We start from the raw sequence: 14,227 nt of genomic DNA, 5'->3' as shown, positions 1-14,227 counted from the left end.
ATGAGGTTCAATGTTGATAAATGCAGGTTATGCACTTTGGCAGAAATAATATAAATGCAAGTTATACACTAAATGGCAGTGTGTTGGGAGTTTCCTTAAATGAGAAGGATCTGGGGGTCTTTGTAGATAACACGTTGTCTAATTCTGGGCAGTGTCATTCTGTGGCTACTAAAGCAAATAAAGTTCTTGTATAAAAAAGTGCATTCAAGAGATGAAAACATAATTTAAAAAAATATATAAAAAAAAGTCCTATTGTCGCCTTCTAAAAACATTCCTGTGCACATTTGGTTCCAGTTTGTTACAGATCCATTTTTTGTCTCGATGACAAGATGTGCTGACAAGATGGTTGTCACTAAGGTACACGCATGGAGATCTTCCTTCTATACGGAACCTGTGGGGAGAGAAATAAACATGAGATCCAGGAATCAGCACAATGTCCTGCACAGAGCGACTATGAGAATAGAAACACAGAGTGACCCAGATACTAACAGAACCGTACGGAGAGAGAAGCAGCAATGGGACAATATGACTGGGACATCTGTTATACAATGAGGCGAGTTCCAGTTTTCAAACGGGGAATTCTGCTCTTCTAGCCCAGAGAGATAGAATCTCAGCTGCCATAAAGCGGGACAGGACTGCTGCTTACAATGGGGATCAGATAGGATCAGTGCAGCCACTGGGACAGAATGTTCTGTTATACAGATAGCTAGAATCTCAGCTGCCATAAAGCAGGACAGGACTGCTGCTTACAATGGGGATCAGATAGAATCTGTGCAGCCACTGGGACAGAATGCTCTGTTATACAGATAGCTAGAATCTCAGCTGCCATAAAGCAGGACAGGACTGCTGCTTACAATGGGGATCAGATAGGATCTGTGCAGCCACTGGGACAGAATGTTCTGTTATACAGATAGCTAGAATCTCAGCTGCCATAAAGCAGGACAGGACTGCTGCTTACAATGGGGATCAGATAGGATCTGTGCAGCCACTGGGACAGAATGCTCTGTTATACAGATAGCTAGAATCTCAGCTGCCATAAAGCAGGACAGGACTGTTGCTTACAATGGGGATCAGATAGGATCTGTACAGCCACTGGGACAGAATGTTCTGTTATACAGATAGCTAGAATCTCAGCTGCCATAAAGCAGGACAGGACTGCTGCTTACAATGGGGATCAGATAGAATCTGTGCAGCCACTGGGACAGAATGCTCTGTTATACAGATAGCTAGAATCTCAGCTGCCATAAAGCAGGACAGGACTGCTGCTTACAATGGGGATCAGATAGGATCTGTGCAGCCACTGGGACAGAATGCTCTGTTATACAGATAGCTAGAATCTCAGCTGCCATAAAGCAGGACAGGACTGCTGCTTACAATGGGGATCAGATAGGATCTGTGCAGCCACTGGGACAGAATGCTCTGTTATACAGATAGCTAGAATCTCAGCTGCCATAAAGCAGGACAGGACTGCTGCTTACAATGGGGATCAGATAGGATCTGTGCAGCCACTGGGACAGAATGTTCTGTTATACAGATAGCTAGAATCTCAGCTGCCATAAAGCAGGACAGGACTGTTGCTTACAATGGGGATCAGATAGGATCTGTGCAGCCACTGGGACAGAATGTTCTGTTATACAGATAGCTAGAATCTCAGCTGCCATAAAGCAGGACAGGACTGCTGCTTACAATGGGGATCACATACTGTAGGATCTGTGTCAGGATTTTGTAATTTTTTTCTAGATTAGGTGATTGGTTTAACTCTTATGAAGTTCTAAGGAAGGTTCTTTTCTGTGACAATGATGTTTTCTACAGAACACTACTGTTACAGATAATGCAACGTCACACATAGACAGTTACTTTAAAAGGCCACTAGAACTTCATTTTTAAATTTCTCCTATAGTTTGTCTAATGATTTAGCTTACAGCCTGTACAGAGAGATAACAAACAATTCTGTGCACTTACGTATTTTTGAATTTTGATCCATTTGCCCAGACCCACATGATCCCCTCAGCATCTCTGTACAGCCCGATCCAGTGGTCTGCGATATCCTTGTGTCTAATTAAAAAATCCTACAGGAAACAAAACATTTTGCTATAAAAACAATCTCAACAGTGTAAATTCTAATTTTTATGAGCCAATTAGTAAAGGTAAAGGAATCCCAAATTTAAAGGGTGTTTGGCATGTTACCCCCATTTCCCCCATTGAATTCAGTTTAATTCCACCAGGGGCCCAGGAAGTGTCTGTCTCACCTTTGCTTCCTCAGTTCTCTCTCAGTAAGACGAAGACTTAGACTGGGAAAGCCCGGTTAGACGGCTGTGTGATCCTGACATGGAAACTTATTTTGCTCATAAGTTGTACAGAGAATGCAATACCAATACACATTCCTGCTATAGTTCCAGGGGTACCCAGGGCACAAATAAGCACTCACCCCAAATCTCCCCCTAACTGACCTTCAGGCTGGACCCCCTTAGCTCATAACAAGGTTACAGATATATAGAAACATTGGGGTGACACCCTGCTATAGTTCCAGGGGTACCCAGGGCACAAATAAGCACTCACCCCAAATCTCCCCCTAACTGACCTTCAGGCTGGACCCCCTTAGCTCATAACAAGGTTACAGATATATAGAAACATTGGGGTGTCACCCTGCTATAGTTTCAGGGGTACCCAGGGTACAAATAAACACTCACCCCAAATCTCCCACTAACTGACCTTCAGACTGGGCCCCCTTAGCTCATAACAAGGTTACAGATATATAGAAACATTGGGGTGTCACCCTGCTATAGTTCCAGGGGTACCCAGGGTACAAATAAGCACTCACCCCAAATCTCCCCCTAACTGACCTTCAGACTGGGCCCCCTTAGCTCATAACAAGGTTACAGATATATAGAAACATTGGGGTGTCACCCTGCTATAGTTCCAGGGGTACCCAGGGTACAAATAAGCACTCACCCCAAATCTCCCCCTAACTGACCTTCAGACTGGGCCCCCTTAGCTCATAACAAGGTTACAGATATATAGAAACATTGGGGTGTCACCCTGCTATAGTTCTAGGGGTACCCAGGGTACAAATAAGCACTCGCCCCAAATCTCCCCCTAACTGACCTTCAGACTGGGCCCCCTTAGCTCTTAACAAGGTTACAGATATATAGAAACATTGGGGTGTCACCCTGCTATAGTTCTAGGGGTTCCCAGGGTACAAATAAGCACTCGCCCCAAATCTCCCCCTATCTGGCCTTCAGACTGGGCCCCCTTAGCTCATAACAAGGTTACAGATATATAGAAACATTGGGGTGTCACCCTGCTATAGTTCCAGGGGTACCCAGGGTACAAATAAACACTCACCCCAAATCTCCCCCTAACTGACCTTCATACTGGGCCCCCTTAGCTCATAACAAGGTTACAGATATATAGAAACATTGGGGTGTCACCCTGCTATAGTTCCAGGGGTACCCAGGGTACAAATAAACACTCACCCCAAATCTCCCCCTAACTGACCTTCAGACTGGGCCCCCTTAGCTCATAACAAGGTTACAGATATATAGAAACATTGGGGTGTCACCCTGCTATAGTTCCAGGGGTATCTAGAATAACAAGTAATAACTCAGCCTAACTGACTATTTTATGAGACTCAGTCACTGCCCCAGACTCCTATATATCCAAATTTCAACTTTGTACCCGTACCCCATCTTGTACTGCTGGGAAATACAGTAGGAGTTGGAACTAACGTATATAAAGATGAACAGAGACACAGTTAGCTATGGGCACACCTGCAAAAAGTTTGGCTACTGCCCCACAAGTCCATGTAATGTGGAAATGCAAGTCCTTTTGCTACTCACCAGTTCCTCCTGGGAGTCGATGAGAGAGAGAGATGCATTGTGGGAGGCACAGAAGTTCTGGCTGTTGTTCCACTCATCATATGTCTCAGAGAAATAATAACATTTCCCCCGGTACCAGATCCAGTCCTCCTCACAGGGGGCAGAATAACCACAAGGTTTGCATGATGAACAGGGTTCTGGGGCCCCTGATAAGAAAGGGTTACAGTAAATAAATCCCATTAGGGCTCATTAGTACTGGTTGCTCTGATGCAGCAACATAAATGCAACCCCTTTGTAAATGAGCTGAAAAGGGAGAGTAAATGCCCATATCATGTTGGGATTGTTTCATTGCTTTTTATACCCAAGCTTAGAGTAGAGAGGCAGCAATGTTAACCATAGAAATGCAGTAAATGTAACTGAATGGGGCTCTAAAAAGAATAGGGCCACTAGTCATGGGACCTGGCACAGCAGCCTTTTGCTATTTTGGGCATCTGTATATGGATCACTACTTGTGTACAGGGTCACTTCACCAATGAGACGAGTTCCAGTTTCCAGTTATACAGATAGCTAGAATCTCAGTTGCCATAAAGCAGGACAGGACTGCTGCTTACAGTGGGGATCAGATAGGATCTGTGCAGCCACTGTACAGAATGTTCTGTTATACAGATAGCTAGAATCTCAGTTGCCATAAAGCAGGACAGGACTGGTGCTTACAGTGGGGATCAGATAGGGATTTTTATTTAAAATTAAAACAATACAAATGATAACAAAATCAAAGCATATCAAAATGACACTATATTACAATATGTACATTATTTACAAAGAATTTGACCAAGAGAAATCAAAGTTCATCCAATTTTTTTCATTCACGCTTTTTTTCTGAATCTCATTCACCTTAATAAACACAATTTCCCTTAAGATTTTTTTTATTGTTTGGTCTGTTGATTCATTTTCTTTCCCAAAAGTTTTCATACATCGGATATTCCATAAATGATATCGAATGACTGACATTATAATAAAAACAGTTTCATGGTTAAAGCGGTGCTTCCTATGAATGATCCCGTAGGCTCTTTCTGCATAGTCATTAGCACATATATTATAAATACCCAACACCTTCAGTACACCCTCATATAAACGATTTGACACAAAACAATCCACCAAAAAGTGCTCTTGACTCTCCTCCACCCCACACCCCCAGGGACACTCTTTCCTTACATGACTTAGATATTTCATGTTGCCCCGTACATACAGCTTGCCCTGCAGTGTCAGCCAGGAGTTATCAAATAGCTTTGGGGGGAGTCTCATACTGTTTAGATACTTTAGTATCTCCTCCAGGGTTTTGCTGGTACAATCTCTTATAGCCAGTGGGACAGTAAAGAAGGATGATAGTACTCGGGCATAGATTTGTTTCCTTGGGGTTGATGTGATCTCTGCCACCCCAATGCCCCACCTCTTTATCAGTTTAAGGGCATGGGCAATGTGTGGTGGGAAATAGCTCTGTCTTATACGGACCTCTTTCGCCCTACCGCCCTGCAGCCAGTCCATGATAAAAGACGATGCCCAAGACCTGATACAACTTTCCCACAGGGAGCTTGTTCTTTGAGTCAGACCCACAAAGTTAAACTTTAGGAACATGACACTAAAGAAGGTCACAGGACAGACCATCCCCAAACCTCCCTCTTTCCTCTGCAGGAACGTTACCCCTCTTTTGACTGGGTTTAGCTTACTCCCCCAGATCATCTGGAAGAATAAGCTATAGACTCGAGCATAGAAAGATTCTGGCAAAGGGAACACACAGGACACATACAAAAACAACGGGATCAGAAAAGTCTTGATAAGGTTAACTCTTTCCCTATAGGTCAGCTTCCACCCTTTCCAACGCTGAACTTTTGCCAAACCGGTATCCAACTTCTCTTCCCAATTTAGCCTGGCATTATCTTCCCTCCCAAATTTAACCCCTAGTATTTTAACTTGAGAGGAGGCAACAGGGAAGGTTCTTAACTCGAAACTGGGCTCTTCCTCCAGACTCCACAAAGCTTCCGACTTTCACTATTGACCAGAGACCCTGAGGCCTCTGAGTAGCTTCTGATGCAACAGGAGACTCTCTCCACCTCTTCAGGCTTTGAGATAACCACTGTCACATCATCCGCGTAGGCCACCAACCTCAGGCGCTGACCACTGGGTGCACAGATACCCTCCAAGTTACCTTCCTGCAGCGACCTAAGAAATGGATCTAACGCAAACGCATACAGCAAAGGACTCAGAGGGCACCCCTGTCTTACTCCTGCCCCAACCTGGAAATCTTCACCCTGCCAACCGTTAATCAGTGGGAAGCTTCTCGCCCCTTTGTACAAAACTTTTATCCAACTAATGAATTGACCCGGGATACCGTATTTAGACAAAACAGCCCATAGGTACTGGTGATTCACCCTATCAAAGGCTTTTGACTGATCCAGACAAAGAAAATATTTCCCCCACCTGTGAGCTTTGCATAATTCCAGAGCCTCTCTAATGGTAAAGACAGCTCCAAAAATGCTCCGCCCCTTCACCGTGCAGAACTGACAGTCAGACAATAAAGTGCTTGAAAATAAACTTAAACGAAAGAAAATAATCTTTGCGAGAATCTTTCTATCTGTATTGAGCAGGGCAATCGGCCTCCAGTTCTCAATATGCTTCTCGTCCTTACCTTTTGACAGCAAAATCAAAGAGGAAAACTGCATAGATGGTGGGAGGTCTCCTTCCTGTAAACAACAGTTAAACACCTCAACAAGTGCCGGGGCCAACAGATCTTTAAAGGTCTTATAGAATTCTGATGTTAAGCCATCCGGACCTGGAGCTTTCTTATTCTGCAGACTCTCTATCGCCAACTTTACCTCCTCCTCCGTGATTTTAGCCGTCAATGGGGAAAAATCCAAATTATGTGTGTCAGGCCCTGGGGTCGTCTCTAAGAAAGCTGTCATCCTTTCCCTCTCCAAAGTTCTCTCCCCAAACAAAGCAGCATAGTAGGATCTCACGACTTCCAGTATTCCCTCCCTTGTCTTTTGCTCTTTACCCTGGAAGTCAATGAGACCCCTCACCAGTTTCCTTTTAACTGACTCTTTACAGTTCCTAAAAGGATCTGGGGAGATTTTTGTCCCAGAATCCCTCTCAAGAACCAGAGACCTCTGGCGGCTGTACTGATACTGCTTCATTTGGTTCTTTAACTGGGTCACTTGTTCCCCCACCACCCCATCCGAAATATAGGACTCCAGCTTCTTTCTCAAAGGACTGGTACTGCCATTGCCTATTTCCCTCCCTTTTAACAGATAGGGACTTGAAGAAAGCCCGAAATGACCTCTTGGCCTCTTCCCACCACTGTGTTGGTGAATCATAAAAAATTATTTTTGACAAAATGTTTTGTATAATGAACTCACAAAAGGGTTTTTGTTCCTCATCCTTTAGTATTTCTGAGCCCATTCTCCACAGACCTTTACCAACCCTCAGACTATCCGATAGCCCATATTCAAAAAAAAGAACTAAGTGGTCAGAAAACCCCACTTCAATCTCTTTAACCCCTGAAAAAGGGACACCAGCCTTAATATATATCTGGTCAATTCTGCTACTGCGGGAGCCACAGAAATAGGTGTGCTTGGATTTCCTACCCCCTTCAGTAGCCACATCCACCAACCCTGCTGTTTGGACCACTTCATTGAGAAAGGCACCCTCATATCTTCTATACATACCAGATCTATCCCCTGGCCCTGTCACTTGGTTGAAGTCCCCAGCTAGGATGACTGGCTTTGAGGTGTGCAAATACTGTCGCATTTCCCTTAGGAGTTCCTTCCTCCCCCCCACTGATTGGGGCCCATAGATATTAATTAGTCTTAGATCTTCCCCTTCTATCTTAATATCAAGTAATAGGCACCTGCCCATTTTAACCTCCACCAACCTCTTAACTTCAATGTGTCTGTCACCATTAAACAAAATCCCCACTCCTCCCGCCTGTTCCTCTGCTATGGACCAAAAAGAGGGCCCTTTCTGCCAGTCTCTCTTTGCATTGTATACATCATATACATTAGTTAGGTGAGTTTCTTGGATAAAGATGATATCTACGGCCAAGGACATTAGAAATGCAAAAGCTACCGATCGTGCCTGGGGAGACCTAATGCTTCTCACATTAAGGGTACAAAAAGAAATTGGGGAACTCTTCATGTTTTAGGTAGTTTTGCTGAGGACTCTTTTCCTCCTTCCCCACTTCTCTTAACTTGCATCCCATGCGATTCATTCCCTTCTACAAAAACCAGAAACTCCCCCTCAAAGGAACCTCCCTCGCCAGAGTCTCTCTCCTTCCTCTTTTTCCCCTGCTCTTCCCCAGTAACTTGTAGAACTTCTGGGATTGGAGTCTGCCCTGTCTCGGGTTGTGGGGATATTCCTTCTTTTGTTTTTCGCCTTTCCTTTTTCTTCTCTTCTCTGTCCCTTTCTTCTATCTGCCTTACTTCTTCTTCTATTTTCTCCTCCTCCTCTGCCATCTCCCCCCAACTCTTCCCACCTGGGAGGGTAAATCGGTTTGATGTGCTCACACCTGTCTTAACAACCATCTTTCCCTGCTGTTTATTCCCCTTTGCTCCTACTACCGTCCAGCCCTCCTTCTCTGTCCCTTTCTCCTTCCTTTCCTTCCCGCTAGTTTCCTGAGGGACTGAAGGCTCCATTACTCCTTCCACCCTGGCCTCCTGCTCCATGTCTTCCTCATGCCCCCTCCCCTCCTCCCGCTCCTCCTCCTCCTGAATTTCCTGCTCCAAATTAGGGCAATCCCTGACAATGTTATGCCAAGCATTGGGGCAGTCCCTGTGTGTATGACCCAGAGCATTACATAGGTTGCACCTGACCTCATTGCATTCCTTGCTGGTATGGCTTTTAGCACCACACAGAGCACACACCTTGGCTTCACAGTTAATGGCCAAATGCCTGTTTGACCCACATTTAAAGCATTGGCGAGGTTGGCCTGGGTAAAAACAAACCCCCCTTTCTCTTCCTATGAAAAATGAGTTAGGGAGGTGCTTGGGGACATTGTGTTGAACCTCTAGTTTCACTTGGACTTTCCATCCTCCCGCCCAAAAACCTTCCTCATTATAGACCTTGATGAGAGGGGTTAGTACAGTGCACTGTCTCTTTAACCAAACAAGGATATCCTCAGGGGGGACTGACTCATGTTTGAATATGATTGTTACATTTTTGGTTTCAGGACGTGAGATTGGGATTGCCTTAAAGTTTTCCCACTCCTTTGTGTTTTTCTTTTGGTCATATAGAGCCCAAAACCTCTCCAACCCCTGGGACAATTTAAAGCTGAGATCATATTCATTGACAGAAATGTCAAGAAAAGCATTGACATCATTAGTAGTGAAACCCATAGACTCTTTCACCAGGTTACGTGCCACATACTTCCAACCAGGATCTATTTAGCCCAGATGAGTTAGCAAACAGCCTCCTCCTTTCCCACACATTCACAGGTGCTTGACTCTTCTGCACAACCTCTGGAGCAGCCTCACTGCCCCCCACAGCCCCCTCTCCCATCCCCCCCACACCAACACTCTCACCCCCCTGTACCCCCTCACTCACAGCCTCTCTCTCACCACTTGCCCCATTCACACTCACACCTGCACTCACACTCACACTCACTGGTTGCACAACAACATTTGCAGGGATATTAGATGAAACATTTGAAAAATAACTTTTCCCGTTTTCCATCTGCTTAAACCTCTCCCGGTTCTTATAAATCTCTTCCCATGGTTTTATTATGAGAAAAGTCTTTTTAATTTCTTCCTCCAGTTCCTCCAACTCTTTATTATATATGGCAGTCTTTTTTATTCTCTGCCCTCTTAACTCTCCAGTCACATTAGCAGCCAAACTAAGTTCTTTTGCAATGACATTATTTAGTTCTTTTTTCCTTTGCTGCAAACGCTCCATAGCTTTTAGTGCTCTGACAATTTCCTCCTGATTAACACAGTCTTTAGAGCTAGAAGCCCCAGAAAAGTCTTTAGAGACACAGTCTGTAGCAGCAGCAATAACAGTCTCGTTAGTGGAAACCCCCTCCCCCACACAGGCAATTAAGGAAAAGTCAGTTTGTTTATTACCTGCAGGTTTCTCCTCCAGCACCTGTAAAGCCACAGTCTCTGCCAGGTAGTCCCATTCCATGCTTGCCTCCATTCCTCCCTCTGCTGAAGCAGCATCAGTTGGTGCCATTTGTGGGGGGGTTCCCTGGATCTTTGCTGGATTCTTTGCTGGAATCTTTCCTTCCTTTCTTTCTTTGCTGGACTCTCTGTAAGTCTCACTGGGTGGGCGGAGCTTCCCCTTTGCTGTGCAGCTTGTCTCTGCTTCCAAGATGGCGTCCTCCTTCCCAAGCACATGGCCGGCCTCCATTACAGCAGTGCAGCTGGTACCTGCTTTCTCCCTCAGCTGGGGGTTACTGTCCATAGCAGCAGCTGCTTGTGTGTTATTACAGCCGCTTGTACTTTCCATTTCCCCCAGCAAAGCACCGCTCCCCTCTGCTCCCTGACTGATGCACATACCAGACCAGGGGCTCCAGTCTGCGCTGGCCACAAGACTTTCTCCCTCCATAGCTATGGTGGACTCGCTTGTTCCTTGGGGGGTGCTCACTGGGACACAGGTAACTTGGGATTCACCAACCTTTGCTCCAGATGCAGAGAGCTGTAGTTCCGCAACACTTTGCACAGGGGGCTCAGATGCCGCAAATCCAGACAAACCAGACTCAGGGACCTCATACAGCTTTTCTTCCTCCTCCTCACTCTCCACAGACACCTCTTCCACTTCCTCCTCCTTTGGCAAAACTTTTGCTTTCTTGTTTGCTTTCTTTACAGTGGCAGCCATTTTCTTTTCTGCACCAACCACAGCTTTCTGGCTCACTGCTCGTCTGCTGGATCCCAGCCTTCCTCGGGTATTCATTGCCCCTGCTTCCTCAGTTGGGGGCAATTTCTTACCCATTTTCAAAAAAAATAAATAAAGTCAAAAATAAAAATAAAGAAAAGTAAGGCTATAAGCCACAAAACTGCTGAAAAATCAACCTCCCCAGACCCAGAAGGGCCTGGGTAAGTCAAAATCACAAGCCTTGTCAAAAATCACGAGCTCTCTCCAAACACGTCTGCTCTCTATGGCGATCAGATAGGATCTGTGCAGCCACTGGGGCAGAATGCTCTGTTATACAGATAGCTAGAATCTCAGCTGCCATAAAGCAGGACAGGACTGCTGCTTACAATGGGGATCAGATAGGATCTGTGCAGCCACTGGGACAGAATGTTCTGTTATACAGATAGCTAGAATCTCAGTTGCCATAAAGCAGGACAGGACTGTTGCTTACAATGGGGATCAGATAGGATCTGTGCAGCCACTGGGACAGAATGTTCTGTTATACAGATAGCTAGAATCTCAGCTGCCATAAAGCAGGACAGGACTGCTGCTTACCATGGGGATCAGATAGGATCTGTGCAGCCACTGGGACAGAATGTTCTGTTATACAGATAGCTAGAATCTCAGTTGCCATAAAGCAGGACAGGACTGTTGCTTACAATGGGGATCAGATAGGATCTGTGCAGCCACTGGGACAGAATGTTCTGTTATACAGATAGCTAGAATCTCAGCTGCCATAAAGCAGGACAGGACTGCTGCTTACCATGGGGATCAGATAGGATCTGTGCAGCCACTGGGACAGAATGTTCTGTTATACAGATAGCTAGACTCTCAGCTGCCATAAAGCAGGACAGGACTGCTGCTTACAATGGGGATCAGATAGGATCTGTGCAGCCACTGGGACAGAATGTTCTGTTATACAGATAGCTAGACTCTCAGCTGCCATAAAGCAGGACAGGACTGCTGCTTACAATGGGGATCAGATAGGATCTGTGCAGCCACTGGGACAGAATGCTCTGTTATACAGATAGCTAGAATCTCAGCTGCCATAAAGCAGGACAGGACTGCTGCTTACAATGGGGATCAGATAGGATCTGTGCAGCCACTGGGACAGAATGTTCTGTTATACAGATAGCTAGAATCTCAGCTGCCATAAAGCAGGACAGGACTGTTGCTCTGTGAGAGAAAGGATGCTGCACTTTCCTATGCAAGAACCAAACTGCTGGAATGTATCCCAAATAACAATACAGTCAAGGAGGAGCCAAGAAAGTTATAATTCTATAGAAACAGTATTTGGCTATTTAGTTAGTACATGATGATATGAACATGTTATGTTCCACCCTCACTTGCACAAACAGGATAAACAGGACTCACCTGTGTGAAATGAAACAGCCAAACCCACAATAACGATGAATAAAAAGACAATTGTAGAGACTGCCGGTAATAAAGGAACATGACGGGAACTGAAGCAAATACTGGAACCTGTTAAAGTAGAAAAAAATACAAATATCATTAAGACGTGAGACATGAACCCACTTATTTCAGGGCTGCAGGTATTGCAAGAGGGCTTTAGCCCTGATCTGATGAAAAGTGTTCAGGGATATTTCACCCTCAAGTTCTTGTTACACTCAGTGGTGGATTAATGACAAGTGCGGACCCCCTTTTCTAGGCTACCGCTGGGTCTGGATGGTGCACCCAAGCTCTCCATGCTGGATCAAGTCCCAGTGCCATTACTGGATCTGCACACCTCCCAACATTTTGGAAATAGAAAGAGGGACAAAAGGAGCGGCAGGTTATGAAAGTCTGTGGTTTTTATGTGTTATTACAGTTTTGTTAATGAAAGTGAATTGCCCTTAAGCTGTGAGTCTTAGTTGTTATCTTATCTAAAAGTGTTAGAAAAGTAATGGGAAATTTCAGTAACAATCCAGGACTGCTGACTGAGTTGACAAAATCAGGACTGTCCCAAGAAAAACGGGACAGTTAGGAACTATGAATCTGTACACATGCACCTTGTCTTATTTCAGACTCAGCAGCACAAATTAAAATATATATTGAAAGAAATGAAAATAGGAATAATAATTTAAAAAAAAAGCTAGATGGGCCCTGTATCACATTGGTCCTCATATACATATATATATATACACATATAGCCTGGGGTAGCCTGTACATTAATCTGCCCCTGGTTACACTATATCTCTCTGACTCTGGGATGTGAGAGTTACAGTTGCACGACAGGGTGGGACATTTTGAATATATATAATACCTATAACTATTTTCCTACAAGGACCCCTGATATAATGATGGGGTAGAAAGAGGCCACAGCAAATGCCCCCACTGCTTAACACTTACAATTGCCTCTGCCAACACTGACAGACTCTCCTATTTAGCACCTACTTCACTGAGCTGACAGTTAGCTGATAGCTGACAGTTAGAGCATCTTCCCCAAACTCACACATCTCTAGTTTCTTCTTTGGCGGCTCATTTGTCGGCGGTTTATTAAACAAGAGGAGGGGGTCAGGTGACCCTTCCACATCTGCTCCTGTGTGTGTCTTCTCCCTGAGCCGGGAATCTTCTCCATTGCACTCGCTATACCCCATGTCTGTCTCTCACTGACTCTCCAGCAGTAACAAGTGCAAAATTATAAATTTAAATAAGTGTCTGAGACCAATTGCTTAGCAGGGAGGATGACTGGTCGTAGCAGGGAGTACAGCATAATGTTCGTGTTGAGGAATACCTCCGGTTTTATACATGCAATTTTCCAGTAATTGCTTTTGGGAGAGGTCAAATTCCTTATAACTGCACATTTTATTATCACATAGTAAACTTTATTAAGGCAAGTATAAAGATAAAGGTAGATTACAGTATTTATTGCCCATGTCTGTTGATTCATTTCATGAAAGATAAAGATATAGGAAGGTCAGTATTTCTCCAGAGTAGGTGACAGTGTAACGGGTGACAGACACACAATATGAAGACATTGATCACACAGACACACTAGTAGTAGTGAATGGCAAAATCTGTGAATTCATCACCAAAAGGAGGGGACAGAGAAAAATAAGGTCTGTGCAACATCTGCTCATCAGGGTTGGTTTAAAGTCACTGCCGGCAAAATATAATTCCTATACTGATAACAGGGTGCGAGTGTATCCTACATATAGATGTTGATTTCTTTAAAGGATTTATTCAGTATAAAAATAAAAACTGGGTAAACAGATAGGCTGTGCAAAATAAAAAATGTATCTAATATAGTTAGTAAGCCAAAAATGTAATATATAAAGGCTGGAGTGACTGGATGTGTAACATAATAGCCAGAACACTACTTCCTGCTTTTCAGCTCTCATGCTTTCCTCTGATTGGTTACCAGGCAGTAACCAATCAGAGACTTGAGGGGGGGCCACATGGGTCATATCTGTTGCTTTTGAATCTGAGCTGAATGCTGAGGATTAATTACAAACTCACTGAACAGTTATGTCCCTCGTGGCCCCCCTTATAGTCACTGACTAACTCAG

General features: G+C 44.5%; 1 protein-coding gene across 1 annotated transcript; it reads right to left on the bottom strand.

Annotated features, from left to right (window-relative positions):
- Positions 1-239: 239 nt before the first annotated feature.
- Positions 240-13,308, bottom strand: LOC108696025 (oxidized low-density lipoprotein receptor 1). Its single transcript, XM_041570156.1, has 6 exons — positions 13,171-13,308; positions 12,093-12,200; positions 9,929-10,787; positions 3,840-4,024; positions 1,963-2,069; positions 240-391 (listed from the first exon to the last, which is right to left on the bottom strand). Exons 2-6 carry the CDS (start codon positions 12,171-12,173, stop codon positions 250-252), a joined length of 1,374 nt encoding a protein of 457 aa, XP_041426090.1. The 5' UTR covers positions 12,174-12,200; positions 13,171-13,308; the 3' UTR covers positions 240-249.
- Between the last annotated feature and the right edge of the window lie 919 nt (positions 13,309-14,227).

The sequence above is a fragment of the Xenopus laevis genome, chromosome 7L (assembly GCF_017654675.1).
Source record: "Xenopus laevis strain J_2021 chromosome 7L, Xenopus_laevis_v10.1, whole genome shotgun sequence".
Lineage (NCBI taxonomy): Eukaryota > Metazoa > Chordata > Amphibia > Anura > Pipidae > Xenopus > Xenopus laevis.
This window is presented reverse-complemented; position numbering and strand designations above follow the sequence as displayed.